The sequence below is a fragment of the Myxocyprinus asiaticus genome, chromosome 12 (genome assembly GCF_019703515.2).
Source record: "Myxocyprinus asiaticus isolate MX2 ecotype Aquarium Trade chromosome 12, UBuf_Myxa_2, whole genome shotgun sequence".
NCBI classification, from domain to species: domain Eukaryota; kingdom Metazoa; phylum Chordata; class Actinopteri; order Cypriniformes; family Catostomidae; genus Myxocyprinus; species Myxocyprinus asiaticus.
This window is the reverse complement of record NC_059355.1, coordinates 8,607,330-8,634,141: the sequence shown is the minus strand read 5'-3', so window position 1 is coordinate 8,634,141 and position 26,812 is coordinate 8,607,330. Positions and strand designations below refer to the sequence as shown.

At 38.6% G+C, this 26,812-nt stretch overlaps 2 protein-coding genes across 5 annotated transcripts; one reads left to right on the top strand and one right to left on the bottom strand.

The window, feature by feature from the left end:
- Positions 1 to 591: 591 nt before the first annotated feature.
- Positions 592 to 3,099, top strand: rps27a (ribosomal protein S27a). The gene is made up of 6 exons (XM_051711441.1): positions 592 to 638; positions 742 to 806; positions 1,592 to 1,646; positions 2,236 to 2,321; positions 2,593 to 2,724; positions 2,850 to 3,099. Exons 2-6 carry the CDS (start codon positions 759 to 761, stop codon positions 2,997 to 2,999), a joined length of 471 nt encoding a protein of 156 aa, XP_051567401.1. The 5' UTR covers positions 592 to 638; positions 742 to 758; the 3' UTR covers positions 3,000 to 3,099.
- Positions 3,100 to 9,717: 6,618 nt separating this feature from the next.
- LOC127448699 (translation initiation factor IF-2, mitochondrial-like) lies at positions 9,718 to 26,486 on the bottom strand. 4 transcript variants are annotated; one of them, XM_051711428.1, is made up of 14 exons: positions 26,316 to 26,486; positions 25,463 to 25,629; positions 23,957 to 24,089; positions 23,648 to 23,819; positions 22,425 to 22,585; positions 22,064 to 22,240; positions 19,763 to 19,902; positions 19,089 to 19,213; positions 18,377 to 18,581; positions 12,429 to 12,681; positions 12,027 to 12,167; positions 11,102 to 11,266; positions 10,306 to 10,446; positions 9,718 to 10,140 (listed from the first exon to the last, which is right to left on the bottom strand). In XM_051711428.1, the coding sequence occupies exons 1-14, from the start codon at positions 26,368 to 26,370 to the stop codon at positions 9,968 to 9,970; spliced, it is 2,208 nt and encodes a 735-aa protein (XP_051567388.1). In that variant the 5' UTR covers positions 26,371 to 26,486; the 3' UTR covers positions 9,718 to 9,967. The 4 variants fall into 4 exon arrangements, with proteins under 4 accessions (XP_051567388.1, XP_051567390.1, XP_051567389.1 ...); XM_051711430.1 differs by having other exon boundaries at positions 25,463 to 25,613; XM_051711429.1 differs by having other exon boundaries at positions 25,463 to 25,608.
- Between the last annotated feature and the right edge of the window lie 326 nt (positions 26,487 to 26,812).

Below are 26,812 nucleotides of genomic sequence, written 5' to 3'. Positions count from 1 at the left end.
TGGTTTATTTTGGGTTTGTTTTTACAGACCATGAAGCTTGCTTCTCTTGAGAGATCTGGCAACACTGCAATTGGTACTTCGCCCACCCCTTAACGCCGTTAATGAGTACCGTCATTTTAAAAAAGAACAGTATTAACCATTCTTTTATTTTGTTCTAACTGGTAACCTTTTGCTCATAACGAACTGAAATAAAAAAACATTTCGTTTTTAGTTCCTGATCTTGAATGTTTTAATGAGTCTATGATATGCTATTTTTTATATTGTTTTAGGGGGGAACATACGTCTTTAATATGATGTTAAAGTTAAATAAATACATATTAATCGATCTGTGTTTTTTATATGTATTTAGCTGTATTAAACTGTCGTCACTGTAACATATATATAATTAAAATATCAAAATCTAACAGTTACAAAAATGAAAACACAATGTGTTTAGTATTAAACCAATTCAATTAACCGCACTAAACATACAAAATACAAACGCAATATTTCCGATATAGTTATATGAACCGTATTTTTCCCTACACACGTTTGTGGGCATTTCCTCCAGGCAGTTCATCGGGCACCTTTAGTGCCTTGAAGATCACGTTTTGATAGTGAAAGGACCCTTTCCGGTTTCCGCCATCTGCGCGCTGGTGGTGAGTTTCAGCCGCGGACAAAAAATTACCAAATAAATCGAGTATTTGGTTATTAATGTGCCTTAAATTCTTCAAGAGACATTCACTTTTCTCTTATGCACAGGTGGATCAAACATCAAGATGCAGATATTCGTGAAAACCCTAACGGGGAAAACTATCACCCTTGAGGTGAGGGAGAACGGCAGCATGGCACATTTCGACAATTAATTAGGAGTTTTAATGTGAATGTTTGTCTGCGTGGGAAAATAGTCTTGCATCATATGTCGTTTTACGGTCTAAAGTATTCAGTAAGTGAAAAGTAGTGTATATAAATGTTCGAAATATATGCTTACAATGAAAATCACCGAATAATACCATTAACAAGGCAAGTGGCGATTAAATTTCTAGGCTGCTACAAATAAACATGAATGTTGAAATAATCGCAGCAATTTAGTGTTACACGAAGTGATTTTTTTCTTCAAGTTGTGTCTCAGCGCATAATTAGTGAAATTGAAGCTACACTTTTTGTATGGTACACGTTTTTATCGATTACTAATACTTTAAAGAAGTCCAGTTCTTACCTATATTATAATATGAGATGGGTTAAATCCGATTTATTAAATTGATACTTACTAGATATTATTTATAGTTGGTAACATTGTTTGGCTGACAAGTCGTTGCATATTTTAAAATCAAGCTAATTCAGTAATATAACTTTTGTTTTGTATCTAGCAGTACAACTGCTGCTGAACTGTCGTTATGAAATCTTGATTGATAGTCACCTAGCAATGGTGAAACATCTGTCAATCATGTAAACGTTTTTCTGACAATCAAGGCATCAAAACTAAAGACATGCAGAAAAAATACAGAATATCCAGGGCATATTTTGAGAAAGTGTCATCACTTACTGGTTTGCATTATGTCCTGTTTATTGTCTTCCATACCTCATATAGAAACTTGTTCTGTGATTATAGGTTGAGCCCTCTGATACCATTGAAAATGTCAAGGCCAAGATCCAAGACAAGGAAGGTAAGATGCCAGGCTTATATTAATGCTGCCTTCACGTGCTATCAAAATTAGCATAAATACGAGTTTCCCACTCGTTAGTTGCACATGAATGACCCCTCGAGTTGTAATTCCGACTGTGAAACTCTGAGATAATTTTGATACCCGAGTCGTAAACTTTCAACATGGCGGAGGAGAGTACGGTTTCTGTAGTGAATGACAGGTTTTGTTCATTTTTCTAAATACAGCTAATTGTTTGCGCTTGCCGTTTTGGTCAAATTCATTTATGTATATCAGCAACCATTCTACGCATGTTGTACATTTTTACACCATGAAAATAACTTTTATTTGACCAAAATTCCATTATCGTCAGCAAGCTAACTAAGTGATGTGTTATGGTGTCAAAATAAAAGTTCCTCAAGAAATATGTATGAATGAACCTGATGTGGTCCATGTTTCCCGTTCTTTCCGGCAACAAAGCACGTGAACATGACGTGCTTGTAATTACAACTTCAGAAGTGGCAAGTAGGATAATTCCGATAGCACATGAAGGCATCTTAAGAACATTGCAGATGTATTCAAATAACATTTGAGTTAAATGGCCTTATTGCAGGCATCCCTCCTGATCAGCAGAGATTGATTTTTGCTGGTAAGCAGCTGGAAGATGGACGCACCCTGTCTGATTACAACATTCAGAAGGTCAGCTGATGTCGTGTTCAGGCATTGATATTTCAAGATGATTTGCTTGTGTTCGGACAGTTGCCATTCATTAGAAGTTAAGCATTCAAAAAGCAAAGTGCAATATTTCCCAAGACTAGATTGACTCTGTAGTTAATTTGTTTCCCCTTGTTTGATTATTGATAAAATATTGACTGATGAATATAGATGGCTGTTAAAAAAGCGGTAGTTTATCAATGGAAAACTGAGTTTGGATATGTTGCATCTTATTCCTTTGTGATTGTTTACACAGGAGTCTACGCTGCATTTGGTGCTGAGACTGCGTGGTGGCGCTAAGAAGAGAAAGAAGAAGTCCTACACCACTCCCAAGAAGAACAAGCACAAGAGAAAGAAGGTCAAGCTCGCTGTGCTCAAATACTACAAGGTGAGTCGCTTTGAACCCGTCTGGAACCAACAGTCCATGTGATTCATTTTCTGCTATACTTATTGTTCTCAGTTTATTGCGATACAAGTATGACATTTACATTTAAATATTTTCTTACTCTCCAGGTCGATGAGAATGGTAAGATCCACCGTCTGCGCCGCGAGTGTCCCGCAGATGAGTGTGGCGCTGGCGTGTTCATGGCCAGCCATTTCGACCGCCATTACTGCGGGAAGTGCTGTCTGACTTACTGCTTCAACAAACCAGAGGACAAGTGAAGTGAAGTGCAGTCCTGACAACATGCTCTGTTTAACACAAGAGATTGTTCGTTATGGAGTTTGTACTTTGTAAATAAAGATGTGACCTGTCACACTCAAATTATTTTGTTGAATTTCTTGACTTTTAAAAAAAAAAAAAAAATTTAACCATTTAACCCATTCCACTTTGGGAACAATTTGGATAACGAATTAGGTAAAAATTACAAAGAATAAACCTTAAACACTCAAAACTTCCATAGTAACAAAGTGGCACCAGTAAAACAAATCAAGCCATAATAAATAAAAAGTGGCAGCCATTTAAAACAGGTCACATTTGTGAACATTAATGTAATTAGTTAATATGAATTAACAATACTTTCACAGCATTTATTAGTCTTGGTTAATTTCAACACAACTTCTCATTTTAAAAACTTTTATTAGTGTATGTTAATATTGGTTAATTCACTCTAGAATGCATATGTTGGTCAAAAATGTCCCAGCATCTAGTTTTTAGGACATTTTACATGAAGTGGTCTTTTGATCTTCAACTCCAGGTGTTCCTCAGTTAAGGTGCCTTCTATCATGTGAAGTGACATTTTTGTTTAGCTTTTAAATATTTTAATTACAAGAGAATTTGCATCACGACCCCTAAAATGTGCCTTATTTAGCCCATATGTGTTTCTTGTTGGATTCAATGCATTAAACACTGGTATTATTTTTGTAATACATGGGTTGTTTTCAGTTTCTATTTGTCATGTAATTAAATATATGGAATACCTTTTTCATATTTATGTATATTATGACATATTGAATGTTGTCATTCATCCAATTCTTATATCAGTTGCCCTTGACATTACTCCTGTTACAGGGACAGTCCTTATAGAGCAACTTCAGATTAGATGCCTTGTTCACATCAATGGCACAATGGTCGAAGCTTTTAAATAGTGTTTGAGCCTGCAACTTTTCTTTATTCAGTATGCCTCACCACTCTGAACAACAAATATAGCTGCATAAAGAAATGGTGTCATTCAGCAATTTAAAGTTGAAAAGGTTGTCATTTTACAAGTTTATACATTTTTTTATTTTTTTTTTGTAAAAAACAAAACTTTTTATCCTAGTCCATGGGTGTCCAAACTTTTTCTACTGGAGGCCAGGTGCAAAAAGAAATAAGTTGTTGCTGACTGGGGGGGGGGGTCTAGATACCAATACTGCATCATGTTTATATTGTATGCTTAATATTATTTAAGTTTTAATCACACTTTGTTAATAAAGGACATTTCTCTCACCAAGAATGCTTGTAATAGAACAGTAATGCAGGGTCAGAAATTAAGGGAGACTCTGGGAACAAAACCACACCGTCTTTTCCCAGAGCAGCCTGTATTTCTCCTGCAGTTACCTGTGGGTTTTTCTTTGTATCCTGAACAATTCTTCTGGCAGTTGTGGCTGAAATCTTTCTTGGTCTACCTGACCTTGGCTTGGTATCAAGAGATCCCCGAATTTTCCACTTCTTAATAAGTGATTAAACAGTATTGACTGGCATTTTCAAGGCTTTAGATATCTTTTTATATCCTTTTCCATCTTTATAAAGTTCCATTACCTTGTTATGCAGGTCTTCTGACAGTTCTTTTCTGCTCCCCATGGCTCAGTATCTAGCCTGCTCAGTGCATCCACGTGAGAGCTAACAAACTCATTGACTATTTATACACAGACACTAATTGCAATTTAAAAAGCCACAGGTGTGGGAAATTAACCTTTAATTGCCATTTAAACCTGTGTGTGTCACCTTGTGTGTCTGTAACAAGGCCAAACATTCAAGGGTATGTAAACTTTTGATCAGGGCCATTTGGGTGATTTCTGTTATCATTATGATTTAAAAAGGAGCCAAACAACTATGTGATAATAAATGGCTTCATATGATCACCATCCTTAAATAAAAGACATATTTTCAAAATCAATGCCAAAATTTCACAATTTCTGCCAGGGTATGCAAACTTTTGAGCACAGCTGTATATATATATAAACATCTAAGATTTCACCTGGGTCTTTTTTTAACCCACATATGCATTACAGGGGGTTAAAGTTACATATGTGTTCTAGGGTAATGCACTATGAACTACCAGTGAACAAATGTATTTTTATTAACTAACACTAACAAAGTCAAAAATGTAACTCAATCATGATTTCAAGCATGATTACACTTCCTAGTGCTTGACGCATACACAGAACGCTAGATGGTGCTATAGGAAGTGTAACTGGGCTTGAAATAAGGGTTGCCAAGGAGACTGCTGTCAAGATGTACAGTAAAAAGGAGTACGATTTTGGTCTGTTCTTAACCAAAACAGATTAAATCGCTTCAGAAGACATTGATTTAACCACTGGAGTCATATGGATATCTTTTATGATGCCTTTGTGATATTTGCACCTTCAAAGTTCTGGGCACAACTCACTTGCATTGTGAGGCCCTACAGAGCTGAAATATTCTTCTACAAATCTTAATTTGTGTTCATCAGAAGAAAGAAAGTTATACACATCTGGGATGGCATGAAGGTGAGTAAATGATAAGAGAATTTTCATTTTTGGGTGAGCTATTCCTTTAACAAATGTAACCTTATTATAAAATGCTACCAAAAAAAGTCAATAAAAATGGACTTCAGTCTGTCATCTGTGAACCCAGAGTACAATATTGAACGGTTTTACTTAATACAAATTCTGCTTCAAATCATTTGCTTTATGAATAAAAATTCATGGATTTCACAGGATTCCATTTTCAAAATCGACTTTTTCCTTTCTTAATAGTATACGTAATTCCATCATCAAAAGTTTGGTGTACTATACTATGGCGAGCATCCCGTGCGCGATCAGTGTTGCCCCGGAATTGGAGATCATTATTCAATCAGCATCGGAGGGAGCATGCAGATCGGAAGCACCTGAAACTAAGCAGTGGATGGAAATATAAAAGCAGCACGGAGTGAGGAAAGGTGAGCTACGAATATCCACTCGCCTAATGCGGTGTCTCCCTCCCTCAGGTTTGAGTGACGGATAGCCCGATTAGCACGCGGCCCAACACGCACCGTGGGAAGAATTGACGTTTCTGGTTCAAGCACTGGACAACGAAACTACAGGTCAACAAAATGCCAACTACAGGTCCAGATCTCTCTCAGGAAATGGATATAGTTATACGGCAGCTCACCGACATTTCTTTCCGCCAGCAGCAGCTTATTTAACAGATGGTCACCCAGCAAGAGCGGGCGGAGTGTGAGCTGGAGCGGCTGCGATTGGAGGCAGAGCCCCATGTCAGAGCCAATCAGCTCATCACTAATCAAACAGAATAGGATGACATGGAAGCGTATTTACATACGGTTGAAGTGGTGGCTGAGCGGGAGTGGTGGGACGAGGGTGAGTGGGCATGAAACTTGCGCCCTTTCTGACAGGGGAAGCGCAGTGTGCCTACTACGGCCTAAGTTCCCCCAATAATGATAACAACGGTGCACTCAAGCAGGAGATCCTGGCATGGGTGGGGCTTTCACTGATGTGTGCGGGGCAGCGCTTCCATGAATGGTCATATAACGCTCATGTCTGCGTTCATGTGCAAGCAGCCCAGTTATCTCGCCAGAAAGATAAGTAAAGATTGAGGGTCATCGATTGAAAGCCTTGCTGGACTCTGGGAGTTCCGTGAGCCTGGTTCAGCCCCAGATCGCCTCACCCCGGACCACCAGTAAATCAATGATTCCCATTATCCGTGTTCATAGTGATACCTGTTACATCCCGGCCCAGTCAGTCACCATCAAGCCTGGCCCGTGAAAGTAGGAATCGTCAGGGATCTGCCAGTACCACTGCTGCTGGGAAGGGATTGGCTGGGGTTCGAACAGCTTCTGGCCCACACTGTCCAGCCTGCCAGCAGCCGTGGAGCACATCGCAGGGGGCTGGTCAGAAGAACCCCAAGGCAGCCGGTTCTGTTGGCTGTGGACAGCAAGGGATGGTTATTTGACAAATCCTCCACCTAATCTTTACTCTGATCTGTTCCAACAGGTGACGTAAGGGAGCACGTTTGGCAGAGAACAAGAAGATGACCATTGACAGAATTTCTGGGCTCAGGTCAGAGTAATGAATGGGGAAGTTCACACCCCGCCCTTCCCCATCCCTCTCCACATTTCATAGCAGATAACTGCTTTACTGTGTCGCCACAGGTGGGGGGAGGAAAAACAACTACTAGTGGTTCCACACACAAAGACAGAGATGGTAATCAAGCTGGCTCACTCGAACCCAATGACCAGTCATCTGGGAGTATATAACACCACTCAGCATATACGGGATCGATACCACTGGCCTGGACTCGATGCCGAGGTGAGGCAATTTTGCCAAAGCTGTGTCAACAGATGACACCACAGAGTCCTCATACCACTGCCCATCATCGAGGTGCCCTTCGAGTGCATTGGGATGGATTTGTTGGGACCGCTGCCAAAGTCTGCCCGGGGCCACAAACACATTCTAGTCATCGTGGATTATGTGACCCGATATCAAGAGGCAGTGCCATTAAGGAAGGCAGCCTCTAAGAACATCGCCAAGGAACAGTTTCTGTTGTTCAGCCGGGCCGGAATCCCCAAGGAAATGTTGACCGACCAGGGCACCCCGTTTGTTTCCCAGCTGATGGCGGACCTGTGCAAGCTTCTGCAGGTAAAACATCTCTGCACCTTGGTATACCACCCCCAAACGGATGGACTAGTGGAAAGGTTCAATCAGACACTGGAGCGAATGCTGAGACGGGTGGTAACCGAGGATGGGCGCGACTGGGACCTCATGCTCCTGTACGTGCTGTTTGGCATCTGGGAAGTGCCGCAAGCCTTCACAGGGTTTACCCCATTTGAATTATTGTTCGGACGCCAACCGAGGGGCTTATTGGTCATTGCCCGAGAAGCCTGGGAACGCCAACCTTCTCCTCACCAAACAGTAAATGCATATGCGGGAGATGAGGGAAAGGACAGATCGAGTAATGCCCATGGTCTGTGAACTCCTAATAGAGGCTCAGCATGCCCAGCAGCATGTGTAAAACCGCCCCGCCCAAGCACAAGAGTTCCACCCGGGAGACCGTGTCCTAGTACTTATTCCTTGTGCCACTTCTAAATTCTTGGCTTCCTGGCAGGGACCCAGGTTTTCAGAGACCCCTGGGCAGACCAACATCATCCACCAGAAAATCTGCACACCCCCAGGATCCGTGGTAAGGCAGTGTCCCTACTGGTTCCCAGAAGCTCGTCGACAGGCTATAGAGGTGGAGGTTCAGCGGATGCTGCGGCTTGGAGTCAGAGGAGTCCCGGAGCCCATGGTCCAGCCCTAATGTTATGGTCCCTAAGAACAATGGCACCCTCCAGTTCTGTAATAATTTCTGAAAACTCAATGAAATCTCAACCTTTGACGGCCACCCAATGCCCAGAGTGGACGAGCACATCAAATGGCTGGGTGAAGCCAGATTAATTTCCACACTGGACATGACAAAGGGGTATTGGCAGGTGCCCGTCCCCCACCTCCAAAGAGAAGATGGTGTTTAGCACCCCAAGTAGCCACTGGCATTACAAGGTCCTACCGTTTGGATTACATAGAGCATCTGCCACCTTCCAATGTATGATGGACATTCTGCCGAGGCCACATAAAATGTACACTGCAGCTTACCTAGACGATGTGGTGATCCATTCAGAGCGTTGGGAGGACCATCTGGACCGTCTATGGAGGGTGCTGATGGAGCTGCGTAGGGCAGGACTAACTGTCAACCCAAGGAAGTGTCACCTGGGCCTGTCAGAAGCACATTACCTGGGTTACCAAATATGAAGAGATCATGCTCCAGCAACAGAAGGTGGAAGCCGTTTGGGCCTTTGCCAGACCAACCACCAAAACCCATGTATGTGCATTTATTGGGTTAGCTGGGTGTTATCGGTGTTTTACCCCTAACTTCTCTTCTATAGCCAGCCCTTTAACAGATCTGAACAAGAAGGGGGGGCTGGAGAAAGTTAAATGGAAACAGCCGGAAGAGAAAACATTTCAGGCCCTGAAATCAGCCCTAGCATCTTCTCCAGTACTCCATGCCCCGGATTTCAGCTGCCCCTTCATCCTTCAGACAGACGCCTCCAACACTGGTCTGAGGGCCATCCTATCCCAAGTCCCATAGGGTACATCAGCCATAAACTAACCCCAGTCGAATCCAAGTATGCGACCGTGGAGAAAGAGGCGCTCGCCATCAAGTGTGCAGTCCTGGAGCTGCGTTATTACCTGACGGGCCAGAGTTTCACCCTGGTCATGGACCATGCCCCACTCCAATGGATGGCCCGAGCCAAAGACTCCAATGCCAGAGTGATTTGCTGGTTCCTCACGCTCCAGAACTTCCACTTCAAGGTTCAACACTGGGTGGGTACAGCAAACAGCAATGCAGATGGTCTGTCTCGGATGTTCTCAGGTTGGTAAGGTCTGTTTCATCATGTTCCAACTCACCCTCCCCCTCTTCCTCTCTGCGTTCAAACAGGTCCATACTGTGTCTCCCTCAGCTTCGAGTGACGGATAGCCCGGTCAGCACACGGCCCAACACACACACACACCGTTGGAAGAATGTTTGTGCCTCATTCATCCTGTCACATATCCTTAAATACGTTATATTTTGGGTTAAAAGTTTAGATTTTAACTTTGCAAAAGAAAGAAGCCACAATAAAAACATAAATCTTGATCATTTTCAATTTTGATTGTATAACTAAGGCAATTAAAACATAGGAACTTTTCTTATTTATTTATTTATTTAAATAAGATACATTATGTACATCTATTTAGACAGTTCAGTCTGGATATGTTGAGTCAAAATACAGATGTTCAGTTACTGTAGATGTTTCTGGTTTTTTTTTTTATGTGCTGGTAGCAGTGATTATGTATTTGCTATAGCAAATTTTGCTATAGTTATTATATACCAATGTCAACTTAAGTATATAGAGCATAGTATCCTTATGCACAGTCCCTTAAAATCCTGGATCCCAAGATATTTTCTGTTTTGTCGCAGATTCACTGTAACAAACTATTTCATCCCCGGGTTTGAATTCAAGTTCTTCGTTATCTAGAGAAAGACCACATTCCATGCCGGCCTTGACTGTCAGTACATCGTCCTTAAGATGCTTCAGTGTTATTACAGAACCTGAAGACAAAGTGAAGGAAACATTCAAAACAGCTACAAAACATACTAAAAAAAGCTGGTTCGGTGGGAACAGCCCTAACAGCAAACACTGAAAACAAACTAAATGTTGGATCATCGTATTTGAAGTATTCATCAGTATTTTTTGTTGCACTGCCATTGGATTACCTTCCCAGAGAACATCTCTGCCTCGGATGAGCCTGAATTTCATCTTTATGTCCAGTTGACCCTTATGAACTCTACAGCCAGCCACTGGGATCTTCTTTTTCCCCACTGTCACATAAAACATCACCAAAACTGAGGCCTCACCTGAAATAGAAGGGAGAAAACACAACATTCAAGACAAGCTACCAACTCTTTTATACACATAACACCATTATTTAGGTTTTAGTCAACAATGATTGATCAGGGGGAAATGACTGGAATGTACTCATTTACTCATAATTTAATCACCCACATGTTGTTCCAAATCCATATTTGAGTTTCTCATGAGGACACAAAAGATGATGTTTTAATGAGTATTTTGGTCTGTTTTTTCAATGCAATGACAGAGGATAGTGACTCAATTTAAAGCTGAAACTTTGTTATGACCCAAAAGTATCATAAAACTAGTCTATATGACTAGTGCATCATATTCCAAGTTTTCTAAAGGCATACGATAGGTTTTTGTGAGAAACCTTTTTTAACATTTCAAGTAAGGTACTATCTGTCATTGTATTGAGAAGACAGCCTGCAATATTTAATAAAACATCTTCTTTTGTGTTCCGCATAAGAAAAGTCAAATTAGTCTTGAACAACATGAGTTGTGTAAACACACAAAAATATTATGTGGGGTAAACTAGTCCTTTAACCAACAAGTATGTTTGCAAAAATACCTCCTTTTTACCTCCACAATCTTTTTGCACACACACAAAAAAAGAGTTTATCTGCCATTTGTGCTATTATAGTCAAACAGTAAGCTTACCAATTATATTTTCCTCCATGGTTGGAGGCAGTTTATTGCTCAGATCTTCTTTCAGTTCATCTATGAGTTTGTAGATGACTCTGTGTAATCTTATGGGAATTTCCTTCTTAGCAGCAATCTGCTGAACTGATTTATTTGCAGCTACATTGAACCCATATATGGTACCTGTTCAGTGAATGAGATAAAGAGAGAATACCATAAAGTAATACATTATCTATTTTTTTCCTATTAAAGTAAATTCACTGCAAAAATCTAATATCCTTAAAACAGGACACAGTACACTTACTTGAGAAACAAAATTACATGAGATATCAAGTCTTGCTAGTTAGGTTTTCACATAAAACAAGAAAATCTGCCAATGGTATAAGAAAAATAGACTTGTTTTCCCCCTGAAATAAGTTTATTTTTCTTACCCCACTTCATTTTGTGAAATTTAACTGACAACAAAACCTTGGCTCATTTTGCTTCTCAAGTAAATGTATATTGTTTTAAGGATTTTTTTAAAGATGTTTTATCTGAAAAGCAAGACAAAAATTCTGAGTAAGAAAATTATTTTTTGCATTGCAAGAACTCAAATCAATGTCAGTCTCATAGATTAGTATATAAAGGAATTGTTCACCCAAAAATGAAAATTCTCTCATCATTTACTCAACCTTTTGCCATCTCAAACTAGTATAGCTTTCTTTCTTCTGCGGAACACAAACAAAGATATTTTGAAGAGTATATGAGGAGTATTTTGTCCATAATTATAAGTCAATGGGTCCAAAATTTTCAAGCACCACAAAGGCAGCATAAAAGTAACCCATACGACTATAGACGATTAATCCATGTGTTCTGAAGCGTAACAAGTAAAGAGAGAATTATTATTTTTGGGTGAACTATTCCTTTGATGTTCTTTTTTTTAGTGAATGTTGTGGATTCCCACCTGAAAAAGTCTCTGCCATGTTAATGTCACTCTCTGAGATGTCTCCCACACCAAAATGCACCACATCCAACTGGCACTGGTCATCAGCATCGTAACTTTCCAGAATGTTCAAAATGGCTTCCACTGAGCCGTCCACATCCCCTAAGTGAAACAGTCACAAAATATTTCACATTTCAAGTTCTCTTAAAATGTGTCTTTACTTATCGAACAGAAAGGATCTAGTAAATTTTAAGACAAAAGGAAATTAAATTTTAATTTCACTCTACTATGTGAATGTGCAACATCTATGTCTATGGCTAACATTGCTAACAGCACCTTAAAGAAAGTAAATGGATTTCATGTTGTCTTTACAATCCTCATGAGCCTTTAAAAGTTGCTAAAATTGTTAAACTTGCATCTCACCTTTGACGATGATGGGCAGCGTGAGTTCCACTGTCTCGGTCTTCTCACTGACCCTGTGGGCGAGTTTGTGTTTGTTGGCACGGTACATTGCCGCCCTCCTCTGTTTCCAGGTCAGATGGGCCAGGCTTTCCCTCTCCTTTTTATAGCTGTCTTGATGTTCTCTCTGCTTGGCTTCAATGGCCTGCTGGTCTTCTTTTAGCTTGTCCTGCTCTTCCATGTAGCTGCGCCACTCCACCACCTCACGAGCCCTTTGCTATTAGAAAAAGAGATTTCATTTGTATGATTTCAGTTTAACGATTTGAGTAGAAAATGCACTGCAGATGTGTTCTTAGTAAGTATTTTTGTTATCTAAACACCCTGAAGAAAAAAAAAAACATTTAATTGAGAAGCCAAATTTGTGTAAGATGATAAGACTTGTTTTCAGAGAATATACCTTAAACTAGAATATGTCTTTAACTAGAAAGAAAGAAAGAAAATAATGGAAAAAATTTAGATAAAATAAGGGGAAATGTTAGAAAATAACAGGCAGATAAGAAAGAAAGAAAGTAAAAAATAAATGAAATAAAAGGAAAACGATAGATCGATAGATAGATAGATACAGTGCATCCGGAAAGTATTCACAGCGCTTCACTTTTTCCACATTTTGTTATGTTACAGCCTTATTCCAAAATGATTAAATTCATTATTTTCCTCAAAATTCTACAAACAATACCCTATAATGACAACGTGAAAGAAGTTTGTTTGAAATCTTTGCAAATTTATTAAAAATAAAAAAACGAAAAAACAAATCACATGAACATAAGTATTCACAGCCTTTGCCATGAAACTCAAAATTGAGCTCAGGTGCATCCTGTTTCCACTGATCATCCTTGAGATGTTTCTACAACTTGACTGGAGTCCACCTGTGGTAAATTCAGTAGATTGGACATGATTTGGAAAGGCACACACCTGTCTATATAAGGTCCCACAGTTAACAGTGCATGTCAGAGCACAAACCAAGCCATGAAGTCCAAGGAATTGTCTGTAGACCTCCGAGACAGGATTGTATCGAGGCACAGATCTGGGGAAGTGTACAGAAAAATTTCTGCAGCATTGAAGGTCCCAATGAGCACAGTGGCCTCCATCATCCGTAAATGGAAGAAGTTTGTAACCACTAGGACTCTTCCTAGAGCTGGCCGCCTGGCCAAACTGAGCGATCAGGGGAGAAGGGCCTTAGTCAGGGAGGTGACCAAGAACCCGATGGTCACTCTGACAGAGCTCCAGCATTTCTCTGTGGAGAGAGGAGAACCTTCCAGAAGAACAACCATCTCTGCAGCACTCTACCAATCAGGCCTGTATGGTAGAGTGGCCAGATGGAAGACACTTCTCAGTAAAAGGCACATGACAGCCTGCCTGGTGTTTGCCAAAAGGCACCTGAATGACTCTCAGACCATGAGAAACAAAGATTGAACTCTTTGGCCTGAATGGCAAGCGTCATGTCTGGAGGAAACCAGGCACCGCTGATCACCCGGCCAATACCATCCCTACAGTGAAGCATGGTGGTGGCAGCATCATGCTGTGGGGATGTTTTTCAGCGGCAGGAACTGGGAGACTAGTCAGGATCGAGGGAAAGATGAATGCAGCAATGTACAGAGACATCCTTGATGAAAACCTGCTCCAGAGCGCTCTGGACCTCAGACTGGGGTGAAGGTTCATCTTCCAACAGGACATGACCCTAGGCACACAGCCAAGATAACAAAGGAGTGGCAACGGGACAACTCTGTGAATGTCCTTGAGTGGCCCAGTCAGAGCCCAGACTTGAACCCAATTGAACATCTCTGGAGAGATCTGAAAATGGCTGTGCACCGACGCTCCCCATCCAACCTGATGGAGCTTGAGAGGTCCTGCAAAGAAGAATGGGAGAAACTGCCCAAAAATAGGTGCCAAGCTTGCAGCATCATACTCAAAAAGATTTGAGGCTGTAATTGGTGCCAAAGGTGCTTCAACAAAGTATTGAGTAAAGGCTGTGAATACTTATGTACATATGATTTGTTTTGTTTTTTCTTTTCGTTTTTAATTTTTAATAAATTTGCAAAGATTTCAAACAAACTTCTTTCACGTTGTCATTATGGGGTATTGTTTGTAGAATTTTGAGGAAAATAATGAATTTAATCCATTTTGGAATAAGCTGTAACATAACAAAATGTGGAAAAAGTGAAGCGCTGTGAATACTTTCCGGATGCACTGTAGATAGATACATGCATACATACATCATACATACATACCGTGGTAGCCAAAAATACTGGCACCCTTGGTAAATATGAGCAAAGAAGACTGTGCTTTTTTTTTTGTTGTTTTTTTTTTTGCATTGTTTATCCTTTTGTTCTTTCATTCAAAAAATTCACAAAAATCTAACCTTTAATTGAAGTAAAACAACTGAAACAGGGGAAATATCTCAATATTAAATAAATATTTTTCTCCAAAACACGTTGGCCACAATTATTGGCACCCCTAGAAATTCTTATGAGTAAAATATATCTGAAGTATATTCCCATTCATATTTAAAATTGTTTAGTCCACCTGGGTGACTAGGAACATGAAATTGTTCAGCCATGACTTCCTGTTACACAGGGGTATAAATATGAGGTAACACAGGCCAAATAACCTTAATCATCAATCACAGTGGGAAAAGCAAAAGGTTGTTGAGCTTCACAAAATAACAAGTGGCTATAAGAAAATAGCCTTAGCATTGAAGATGTCCATTTCCAACATCAGGGCAATAATTAACAAGTTCCAATCAACTGGAGATCTTAAGAATCGGCCTGGAATAGGATGTGCGTCTATATTGTCTCCACGCACAGTGAGGAGGATGGTTCAAGTGGCCAAAGAATCTTCAGGGACCACAGCTGGAGAATTGCTGAAATTAGTTGGGTCTTGGGGTCAGAAAGTCTAAAAAAAAAAAAAAAAAAAATATCAGACATCACCTACATAACCACAAGTTGTTTGGGAGGGTTTCAAGAAAAAAAAACTCTGCTCTCATCCAACAACAAACTCAAGCATCTTTAGTTTGCCAGACACTACTGGGACTTCAAATGCAACTAGATTCTATGGTCAGATGAAACAAAAAATAGCTTTTTGGCAGCAAAAACCAGAGACAGGTTTGGCACACACAGAGATGAAGAAGTACCCAATGCCCATGGTTAAATGTGGTGCTGGATCTTTAATGTTGTGGGACAGTTTTTATGCCAGAGGTCCTGGACATCTCGTTCGGATACATGGCATCACGGACTCTATCAAATACCAACAGATAAAAAAATCTAAACCTGGCTGCCTCTGCCAGAAAGCTTAAAATGGGCCCTGGTTGGATCTTCCAGCAGGACAATGATCCAAAACAAACATCAAAATCAACACAAAAATGGTTCACTGACCACAAAATCAAGATTCTGCCATGGCCATCTCAGTCTCCTGACCTGAACCCCATAGAAAATTTGTGGGGTGAACTGAAAAGGAGAGTTCACCAGCATGGACCTCGGAATTTGAAGAATATGGAGAGATTCTGTATGGAGGAATGGTCTCAGATCACTTGCCATGTGTTCGCCAACCTCATTAAGCATTATAAGAGAGGACTCAGAGCTGTTATCTTGGTAAAGGGAGGTTACAAAAAGTATTGAATAAAAGGGTGCTAATAATTATGACCAATGCATTTAGGAGAAAAATATTTATTTAATAATTAGATATTTCCCCTGTTTCAATTGTTTTACTTCAATTAATGGTTAGATTTTTGTGATTTATTTTTTAATGAAATATCAAAAGGAAAAAGAATGCAGATTTTTTTCACAGCCTTCTTTGCTCATATTTACTAAGGGTGCCAATCATTTTGGCCACCACTGTAGATAGACAGACAGACAGACAGATAGATGGAAAAAGAAAGAGGAAAAATAAAGGAAATAAAAGGGAAAAGATAGACAGACAGACAGAGACAGATAGATAGATGAAGAAAAGAAAGAAAGAAAAAGAAAACAAAGAAAGCAAAAGAGAACAATAGATAGATAAAATAGATGAAAGAAAAAAGAAAATAAAGAAAATAAAAAAGGAAAAAGAAAAAGACAGACAGACAGACAGAAAAAATAAATGAAATAAAAGGAAAAAGAACAGACAGATGATAGATAGAAAGAAAAAGGAAATAAAAAGAAAGAAAAAATGACAGATAGATAGATTGTAGATAGATAAATAGATGAAAGAAAGAAAGTAAAGGGAAAAGGAAAAAAATGACAGCTAGATAGATAGATAGATAGATAGATAGAAAGAAAAAGGATATAAAAATGATAGATAGATAGATAGATCAAAGAAAGGAAGGAAAGAAAAAGAAAAATGATAGATAGATAGATAGATAGATAGATAGATAGATAGATAGATAGATAGATGGATAGCTAGAAGAAAGAAAGAAAAAGGAAAAAGAAAGGAAATAAAAGGAAAAAGAAAGGAAATAAAAGGAAAAAGAAAGGAAATAAAAGGAAAAAGAAAGATATATAGAAAGAAAGAAAAAGGAAGGAAATACAAGTAAAAAAGAAAGAAAGAAATAATGATAAATAGAAAGAAATTAAAGAAAGAAAGAGGATGGAAATAAAAGGAAAAAGAAGGAAACAAAAAATGAAAGACAGACAGATAGATGAAAGAAAGAAAGAAAGAAAAAGGAAACAAAAGTAAAAAGAAAGATAGATGATAGATAGATATATAGATAGATGAAAGGAAGAAAGAAGGAAAGAAAAAGAAAGAAAAATGATAGATTGATAGATAGATAGATAGATAGATAGATAGATAAAGGAAATAAAAGGAAAAATAAATAAAAAATGATAGATAGAGATGAAAGAAAGAGGGAAAGAAAAAATGATAGATATATATATATATAGATAGATAAATAGATGAAAGAAAGAGGAAGGAAATAAAAGGAAAAAGAAATAAAAAATGAGACAGAGATGAAAGAAGGAAAGAAAAATGATAAATAGATAGATAGATAGATAGATAGATAGATAGATAGATAGATGAAAGAAAGAGGAAGGAAATAAAAGGAAAAAGAAATAAAAAATGATAGATAGATACATAGATGAAAGAAGGAAAGAAAAAGAAAGAAAAATTATAGATAGACAGATAGATAGATGAAAGAAGGAAAGAAAAATGATAGATAGATAGATGAAAGAAAAAGAAAAATGATAGATAGATAGATAGATAGATAGATAGATAGATAGATAGATAGACAGACAGATAGATAGATAGATGAAAGAGGAAGGAAATAAAAGGAAAAAGAAATAAAAAATGATAGATAGATGATAGAAAGAAAAAAGGAAATAAAATGAACAAAGAAAAAAAAAAGAAATGAATGAAAGAAAGAAAAGAGACAGATAGATAGATGAAAGAAAAAAGAAAAGAAAAAGAAATGAAATAAAATGAAAGGAAAAAGAATTAAGTTTATTTTTCTAACCCCAAGCACAAAAGGAGATGTTAATTTTAAATTGTGGGTGAGCTAACCCTTTCATTGAAAACAAGCTCATTAAAAATATCTTTTCCAGTTTTACTTATCAGGTAAATGTATCTTGTTTCAAGGATGTTTAGAATATTTTTAATGAGACATTTTTGTCATATTTACTGAAAGTAGTGGCACAAATGGGTCACAGTTATGATTTCACAACTATAAGCACATTAATATATGATGTTTGCAAATCAACACCTATTCACTATTCAGCAACTTGGCCTATCATAATTAACAAAAGTAAGATCTACACCACTTCACAAAGGTTAACCAAACAAATTTACAAAAAGAAGTCTTAAAGATTCAGTAGCACAAGCAGCCTGTTGAATTCTGAGGGTCAAATTTAGAAAATGGTCACGATGAAAAGCAACATTTTGAAACTTTGTAAGTGGACATCAGGAATCAAAATGCAACAAAAGTGGAGAATAAGTTTAGTAGATACCTCTGATTCCACCTCCAGTATCTCCTCACCAGCAGAGGGAAGATCTTTCCAGCCCACGATCTCCACAGCGATGCTGGGCCCCGCCTCAGTCACCGACTGATTATACTCATCAAACATGAACCGCACTTTAGCCCAGCACTTTCCTGCCACTAGCGTACAGCCCTTCCTCAGAGTGCCACGCTGGATGATCGCTGTGGTAACAGGCCTGCGGAAGATAACCTCTAGTTTTATTGCTCATACATACGTTTAGGAATTTGAACAAACACCTTAACCTAAGTTTTAAACTTTGGTGTGTAACTCATTCTGTATCATTTTGAGCTACAGACAGAATGATACCTCAGTTTGTGTGTTTTCCTGAGGAGAGGTGTGTTGTCACTTTTCTAAGCAATCAGACTTATGTTTTTCACATCAGAATCATTCATAGATTTACACTGAAGGAGAACCCGAGTCATATCTAGGGACCAGAATCTTATACAGGCTTGGGGGTGGACTATTTTGACTTGGTCTAGTAAATAACCACTTAGAAAACCCCAGCAACCACCCTGAACTCCTAATCAACTGCAGAGCAATGCCATGGCAACCACTTACCACATCCTAGCATCGTGACGGTGACTTCTGCATGGGCAAGCACCAATCACATTTTCTTCAGAAAGTGTAAAAATCTAGTTTTTATTATATTCTTATTAGTCTCTGCCACCATGTGGACACTCACCCTTTGCCTTTGTCAGTGCGGCTCTCTATAACTGTTCCTTCTACCAGTCCTGCGGGGTCTGCCTTCAGCTCTAGGACCTCTGCTAGCGTCACAGTGGCTTCAGCCAGCTCTAACAAATTGTCCCCCTGATAAGAAATGACATTAAAATTGCTGCCTTATTCACATATAATAATTCCTACTTGTGATGTGATCTGGTGTTTTGTACACAGCCCTGGCTCTGTAAATGGGAAAATAAACAAAGTGGATCGACCGATCCACCCAACACTATTGCACGTGCTTGAATTTGGGGGGCGGAGCTTCTGAAGGAGCACTGAAGGGAGGTGTGTGTTTGTTTGTCTTTCTCAGGAATACTCCACCTTTACTCCACCTTTAAGCCGCAATAAAAAATTATGAATGTCATTGCATTTGACAACAAAATATTAAAAGTTTCTTTCATTTTAAAGAAAGATAGCACAATTTTCAGGCAAAATATTTCACAAAAAGAACTGGTGAACTGACTTCATACATCCACTAAAAATCACCTTGACAACAGCTGGTAAAAAGTAATTGTGAAATTAGTTCTGAGAAAAGGTCTAGCATGGTCTAGTGGTTTAATATGTTTTTACTATCTTGACAATATATCTAATGACATCCATATATTTTTAAGTCTCTATATATTTTTGGGCTCAATATACCTTTAACGCAGACACATGGACGGCCTGAATGTCTCCTCCAAACTCCTCACAGATCACCTCATGGCCTAAAAGCTCTTCTTTCACACGATGAGGGTCAGCGTGAGGTTTATCACATTTATTCACGGCCACAATGATCGGCACTGCAGATAAAAATACGTTCACACAGAGAAATCCTCTACTATCTGATCCTGCTACTCATGACACAAAATGAACATAGAACTGTGACTCTAGCTGGATTTCAACATTATATTATAAATAGGATTTTTTTATAATGATATACAGTGCATCCGGAAAGTATTCACAGCGCTTCACTTTTTCCACATTTTGTTATGTTACAGCCTTATTCCAAAATGGATTAAATTAATTATTTTCCTCAAAATTCTACAAACAATAATACCCCATAATGACAACATGAAAGAAGTTTGTTTGAAATCTTTGCAAATTTATTAAAAATAAAAAACAAAAAAAATCACATGTACATAAGTATTCACAGCCTTTACTCAATACTTTGTTGAAGCACCTTTGGCACCAATTACAGCCTCAAGTCTTTTTGAGTATGATGCTACAAGCTTGGCACACCTATTTTTGGGTAGTTTCTCCCATTCTTCTTTGCAGGACCTCTCAAGCTCCATCAGGTTGGATGGGGAGCGTCGGTGCACAGCCATTTTCAGATCTCTCCAGAGATGTTCAATCGGGTTCAAGTCTGGGCTCTGGCTGGGCCACTCAAGGACATTCACAGAGTTGTCCCGGAGCCACTCCTTTGTTATCTTGGCTGTGTGCTTAGGGTCGTTGTCCTGTTGGAAGATGAACCTTCACCCCAGTCTGAGGTCCAGAGCACTCTGGAGCAGGTTTTCATCAAGGATGTCTCTGTACATTGCTGCATTCATCTTTCCCTCGATCCTGACTAGTCTCCCAGTTCCTGCCGCTGAAAAACATCCCCACAGCATGATGCTGCCACCACCATGCTTCACTGTAGGGATGGTATTGGCCAGGTGATGAGCGGTGCCTGGTTTCCTCCAGACATGACGCTTGCCATTCAGGCCAAAGAGTTCAATCTTTGTTTCTCATGGTCTGAGAGTCCTTCAGGTGCCTTTTGGCAAACTCCAGGCGGGCTGTCATGTGCCTTTTACTCAGGTGTGTCTTCCTTCTGGCCACTCTACCATACAGGCCTGATTGGTGGAGTGCTGCAGAGATGGTTGTTCTTCTGGAAGGTTCTCCTCTCTCCACAGAGAAATGCTGGAGCTCTGTCAGAGTGACCATCGGGTTCTTGGTCACCTCCCTGACTAAGGCCCTTCTCCCCCGATCGCTCAGTTCGGCCGGGCGGCCAGCTCTAGGAAGAGTCCTGGTGGTTACAAACTTCTTCCATTTATGGATGATGGAGGTCACTGTGCTCATTGGGACCTTCAATGCAGAAATTTTTCTGTACCCTTCCCCAGATCTGTGACTCGATACAATCCTGTCTCAGAGGTCTACAGACAATTCCTTGGACTTCATGGCTTGGTTTGTGCTCTGACATGCACTGTTAACTGTGGGACCTTATACAGACAGGTGTGTGCCTTTCCAAATCATGTCCAATCTACTGAATTTACCACAGGTGGACTCCAGTCAAGTTGTAGAAACATCTCAAGGATGATCAGTGGAAACAGGATGCACCTGAGCTCAATTTTGAGTGTCATGGCAAAGGCTGTGTATACTTAAGTACATGTGATTTTTTTCGTTTTTTATTTTTAATAAATTTGCAAAGATTTCAAACAAACTTCTTTCACATTGTCATTATGGGGTATTGTTTGTAGAATTTTTAGGAAAATAATGAATTTAAGGCTGTAACATAACAAAATGTGGAAAAAGTGAAGCGCTGTGAATACTTTCCAGATGCACTGTATCTATATATATAATACCATAACAATAATGTTATTATTATATGTAATAATTATATATTATAATAATGCTTTTATATAACAGAATTACATATTATTAAATATAATTGTAAAACATAAAATATAATGATTATTAAATATAATAATTGTATTAAATTCAATATTTATTTTATATTTTATAGTAATCATTTTCTATATAATAAAATTTTATTAAATGTTTTACTATTCTAATTATATAATGAAAAAAAATCTGATTATAATGATTTGAAAGTTATGAAGACAATTTCAATATAATAAAATTTTATTAAATTAAATAATTACATTATAATTTTACATACCATAATAATGGCTTTGCACAATATAAAACTATTATTATGTTTTCAATAATTACAATTTTCATCATATTTTTTAAATTGCCTGCTACCTTTGGCTTTTTTGGCATGTTGTATGGACTCAATTGTCTGTTTCATCACACCGTCGTCAGCGGCGACTACCAGGATGACTATATCCGTGACCATGGCTCCACGCGCCCGCATGGCAGAAAAAGCTGCATGTCCAGGTGTGTCCAGAAAAGTGATCTTCTCACCTGAGGGCAGCTGAACTAAACAGGAGACAGACTTATTCATTATAATGATAGATCTCCTTTAGATATTCTTTACATTTGTTATAAGGACATATTAAAAGAAAGGTAATGCATATGTTCTGGAAAAGACTTTGCTTGTTTTTTTGGAGTGTAGATAACAAATCCCTAGCAAATGGGACTAATAAATTGTAGGGCTTATTACCCCGAAAAGCCCCAATGTGTTGAGTGATTCCCCCTGCCTCATGAGCAGCGATCTGGCTCTTCCTCAGACTGTCCAGCAGGGTGGTCTTTCCATGGTCCACGTGACCCATTATAGTCACCACAGGAGGACGAGTGACTAACTGAGCTGGATCTGGAGGAGGTCTGACAACAAGTCATGCAATACAATTTATAAGCCACAGAAATGGACTAAACCAAAAATATTAAATAAAAAATTATGAAAATAAAAAATTACAAAAGTATTTATTACTAATTTTGTTTATATACATTAAAAACAATTGTACAACGCTGGACACATATTTAAAAGACTGAATTATTCCACAATTAAAGGAATAGTTCACCTAAAAATTAAAATTCTCACATCATTTATTGTACTTAGCCTCATGCCATCCCAGATATGTATGACTTTCTTTCTTCTGCTGAAAACAAAGATTTTTAGAAGAATAACTCAGCTCTGTAGGTCCATACAATGCTAGTGATTGGTGATCAGAATGTTGAAGCTCCAAAAATCATATAAAGCCAACTTTTAAGTAATGCATAAGACTCCAGTTGTTAAATCCAAGTCTTCTGAAGCGATATGATAGGTATGGGTGGGAAACAGATCAATATTTAAGTTATTTTTTATAAATTCTCCTCCCTGCCAATAGGTGGCGATATGGAGGAGGAATGCGAATCGCCAAAAAACAAAAGAGGAAGTATGTGAAAGTGAATTTGGAGATTTATAATAAAAAAGGACTTAAATTGATCTGTTTCTCACCCACACCTATCATATCGCTTCTGAAGACATTGATTTAAACACTGGAGTCATATGGATTACTTTTTATGCTGCCTTAATATGCTTTTTGGACCTTCAAAGTTCTGGCCACCCTTCATTTCCATTGTATGGACCTACAGAGCTGAAATATTCTTCTAAAAATCTTTGTTTGTGTTCTGCAGAAGAAAAAAGTCACCTACATCTGAGATGGCATGAGGGTAAGTAAATGATGAGAGAATTTTCATTTTCAGATGAACTATCCCTTTAACCTAATAAAGTATTTTAAAGAATTTCTTTGCCAAGTTTATGATCTTTAAGGCCCACGTGCTACATAATGTTACAGATCTACTGACTCTGTAGTACCTTCTGAGATTGAATAAAATGAGACAGATCAAGTCAAAGGGATCACAAACCAAAGAATGCAAACATTAGACGATTAAAATCCTCCTCACTGTCTTTGGATGTCTTTATTTTCTCTGACTTTGGTTTCAACCAGTTTGGCCCATTTGTGCTTCATGCCGGATCTCTTAACGGCTTCTTTAATCCATTTCTCTTCCAGCACTGTTTCAGGCTCCAACTCATCCAGATCTACATCTGTGTTAAGCAGGGCCTCATAGATGTGATCTACAGAGGTGTGATATAAATACAGATATAACATACTATCTATAAATTGTGTTTTTTATCACAAAACTTCGTTTCAGTTGGAAGGAGAGACAAAACTTTCCTCATTACTGAATGCTAGAAATATCATCAGCACTCACCTATGTCTTTATTCATGGCTTTGGTGAGTTCAGACACAGTCATTCTCTTTTTGATCTCCACCTCCTGTTTCTGCTGTTTCTCTAGTTTCACTGGTTTCGGTTTGAACTTCTGACCTTTAAACTGGCCTTTATTCTACAGCAAAATCAACATAAGAGTTTTGGCTCACTGCAAGCACACGAGATGTTCAAACACTCGGGATTGAAATGTAATATGGAATCTTGTCGTGTGCATTCGACTGTTGTGACCATTCTGATAAGCATTAGTGAAGGGTTTGCATTGTGGGATTTTGCCAAAAGTTTGGAATAATGTACAGATTTTGCTCTTATGGAAAGAAATTGGTTCTTTTATTCACAAAAGTGGCATTCAACTGATCACAATGTATAGTCAGGACATTAATAATGTGAAAAATTACTATTACAATTTGAAATAAATGTTCAGAACTTCTTAGACTACTTCAAAAAGTTCTCATAAAAAAATCCTCCATGTGCAGCAATGACAGCTTTGCAGATCCTTGGCATTCTAGCTGTCAGTTTGTCCAGATACTCAGGTGACATTTCACACCACACTTCCTGTAGCACTTGCCATAGTTGTGGCTGTCTTGTCGGGCACTTTTCACGCACCTTACAGTCTAGCTGATCCCACAAAAGCTCAATGGGTTTAAGATCCATAACACTCTTTTCCAATTATCTGTTGTCCAATGTCTGTGTTTCTCTGCCCACTCTAACCTTTTCTTTTTGTTTTTCTGTTTCAAAGGTGGCTTTTTCTTTGCAATTCTTCAGATAAGGCCTGCACCCCTGAGTCTTCTCTTTACTGTTGTACATGAAACTGGTGTTGAGCGGGTAGAATTCAATGAAGCTGTCAGCTGAGGACATGTGAGGCATCTATTTCTCAAACTAGAGACTCTGATGTACTTATCCTCTTGTTTAATTGTGCATCTGGTCTTCCACATCTCTTTCTGTCCTTGTTAGAGTCAATTGTCTGTTGTCTTTGAAGACTGTAGTGTACACCTTTGTATGAAATCTTCAGTTTTTTGGCAATTTCAAGCATTGTATAGCCTTCATTCCTCAAAACAATGATTGACTGACGAGTTTCTTTTTTGCAATTTTTGACCTCATATTGACCTTAAGACATGCCAGTCTATTGCATACTGTGGCAACACAAAAACAAACACAAAGACAATGTTAAGCTTCATTTAACGAACCAAATAGCTTTCAACTGTGTTTGATATAATGGCAAGTGATTTTCTAGTGCCAAATTAGCAATTTAGCATGAATACTCAAGGATAAAGTGTTGGAGTGATGGCTGCTGGAAACGGAGCCTGTCTAAATTTGATCAAAAACGACTTTTTTCAAATAGTGATGGTGCTGTTTTTTTACATCAATAATGTCCTGACTATACTTTGTGATCAGCCGAATGCCACTTTGGTGAATTAAAGTACCAATTTCCTTCCGAACAGCAAAATCTGTACATTATTCCAAACTTCTGGCCGCCAGTGTATATCTTACCTGTTTTGCAGCCAAGTGTCGGACTTGTGGAAAGGTGTTTGGGGGAACAGGGGACCAGGCAGGCAACAGGGGAAGAGCTGGGATCCCACAATGCCAACAGGATGATGCGGTCCTGCCAATCAAGGCTGCTATCCGCTTCATTGCAACTTTTCTTTTGGAAAATTGAACTTTTTAGCAAACATGAAGAGACACATGTGGAAAAATTGCATACACTGTATCATGGACAGGGTAACAATACCATACTCAACATACAGTACTTTAATCTTAGTACATCTAAGTAGATAGTACACATTTCAAATTATAAATTAGTGGGAACCATGACAATCAATGTGACTTAAAATGACTGTCTAATACAGTAGTGTGAATAGTAAATGTTGAGAAAACAGAGATACGTAAATTAAAATATATTAGGACTCAAACTGATCACACGCATACAGAAATGTATTGTGGTGGTGCCATTGTACATTGGTGGTATCCAGTGGTAAACCATGGTGCTGAATGATTACTATATTCATGCGACATGGTGCTAGTTCTGAGTTCTCATGGTATTTACATGGTAATATTAACATGATACATTTCCAGTACAGTACATTACAAAAACATGGTATAATCATGGTACTTGTCCTAGAAATACATGGTATTACCATGGTACGTGTCCAAACACATTGTATAACCATGCCACTTGTCAAAATAAACATAGTCTTACTATGTTCAAAAACAAGGAAATACACAGGAACTGTTTTGTAAGTTGGCTCTCAAGAGTTTTCCAAAGACGAAACTACTACACTATTACAGTAACACCACAGAACAGCATTATTATTAACCTGCATGTGATGTAGTGTTTCATACTTACTAAACAACAAGGAGTATGCACTCAATAAGACATGTACGGCCACCACTGTATTCATTCAATATGCCACCATGGAGGGCTGACACATGAGGAGAATAATATCAGCAGAAGCACATTAAATCTGAAGTCGGATGTCATTTCTGCAGTATGGGTGCCGTCATGACAGTATATCCCACGGTGCATTGCGCAGACTGCAGTTCAAAACATAAACACGCGAGGGCGACATAAAAAATATATCCTATTTTAACTCTTCACTTTGTATTTTAAATTCTCTGTCATCATCCAGCTGTAAATCATTTTCGAGACAACTACTGAAGTAGCTCAAAATACGACGTTGTCACGTGGTACCTGCTACTTTTCTCAGCTCTGGTGAGGGTGGACCATTCAGATGTGCTGCTACCGAAAACATAGGCAGCTGACTTGCTGCCTAATCAGTTAATGGCCTATCCGACAGCGTTTTTGAATGAGTGGACTCGTAAGGAAACTGGTCTCAGAACAGA

Coding starts and splice junctions, on each gene's coding strand:
- LOC127448699 (XM_051711428.1), bottom strand. CDS start 26,370: ATGAATACAGTGGTGGCCGTACATGTCTTATTGAGTGCATACTCCTTG. Junction 22,241..22,424: donor ACACATTGGGGCTTTTCGGG/GTAATAAGCCCT, acceptor TCTCCTGTTTAG/TTCAGCTGCCCTCAGGTGAG. Junction 19,903..22,063: donor ACATGCCAAAAAAGCCAAAG/GTAGCAGGCAAT, acceptor TTTTATCTGCAG/TGCCGATCATTGTGGCCGTG.
- rps27a (XM_051711441.1), top strand. CDS start 759: ATGCAGATATTCGTGAAAACCCTAACGGGGAAAACTATCACCCTTGAG. Junction 2,322..2,592: donor CTGATTACAACATTCAGAAG/GTCAGCTGATGT, acceptor TTGTTTACACAG/GAGTCTACGCTGCATTTGGT. Junction 2,725..2,849: donor CTGTGCTCAAATACTACAAG/GTGAGTCGCTTT, acceptor CTTACTCTCCAG/GTCGATGAGAATGGTAAGAT.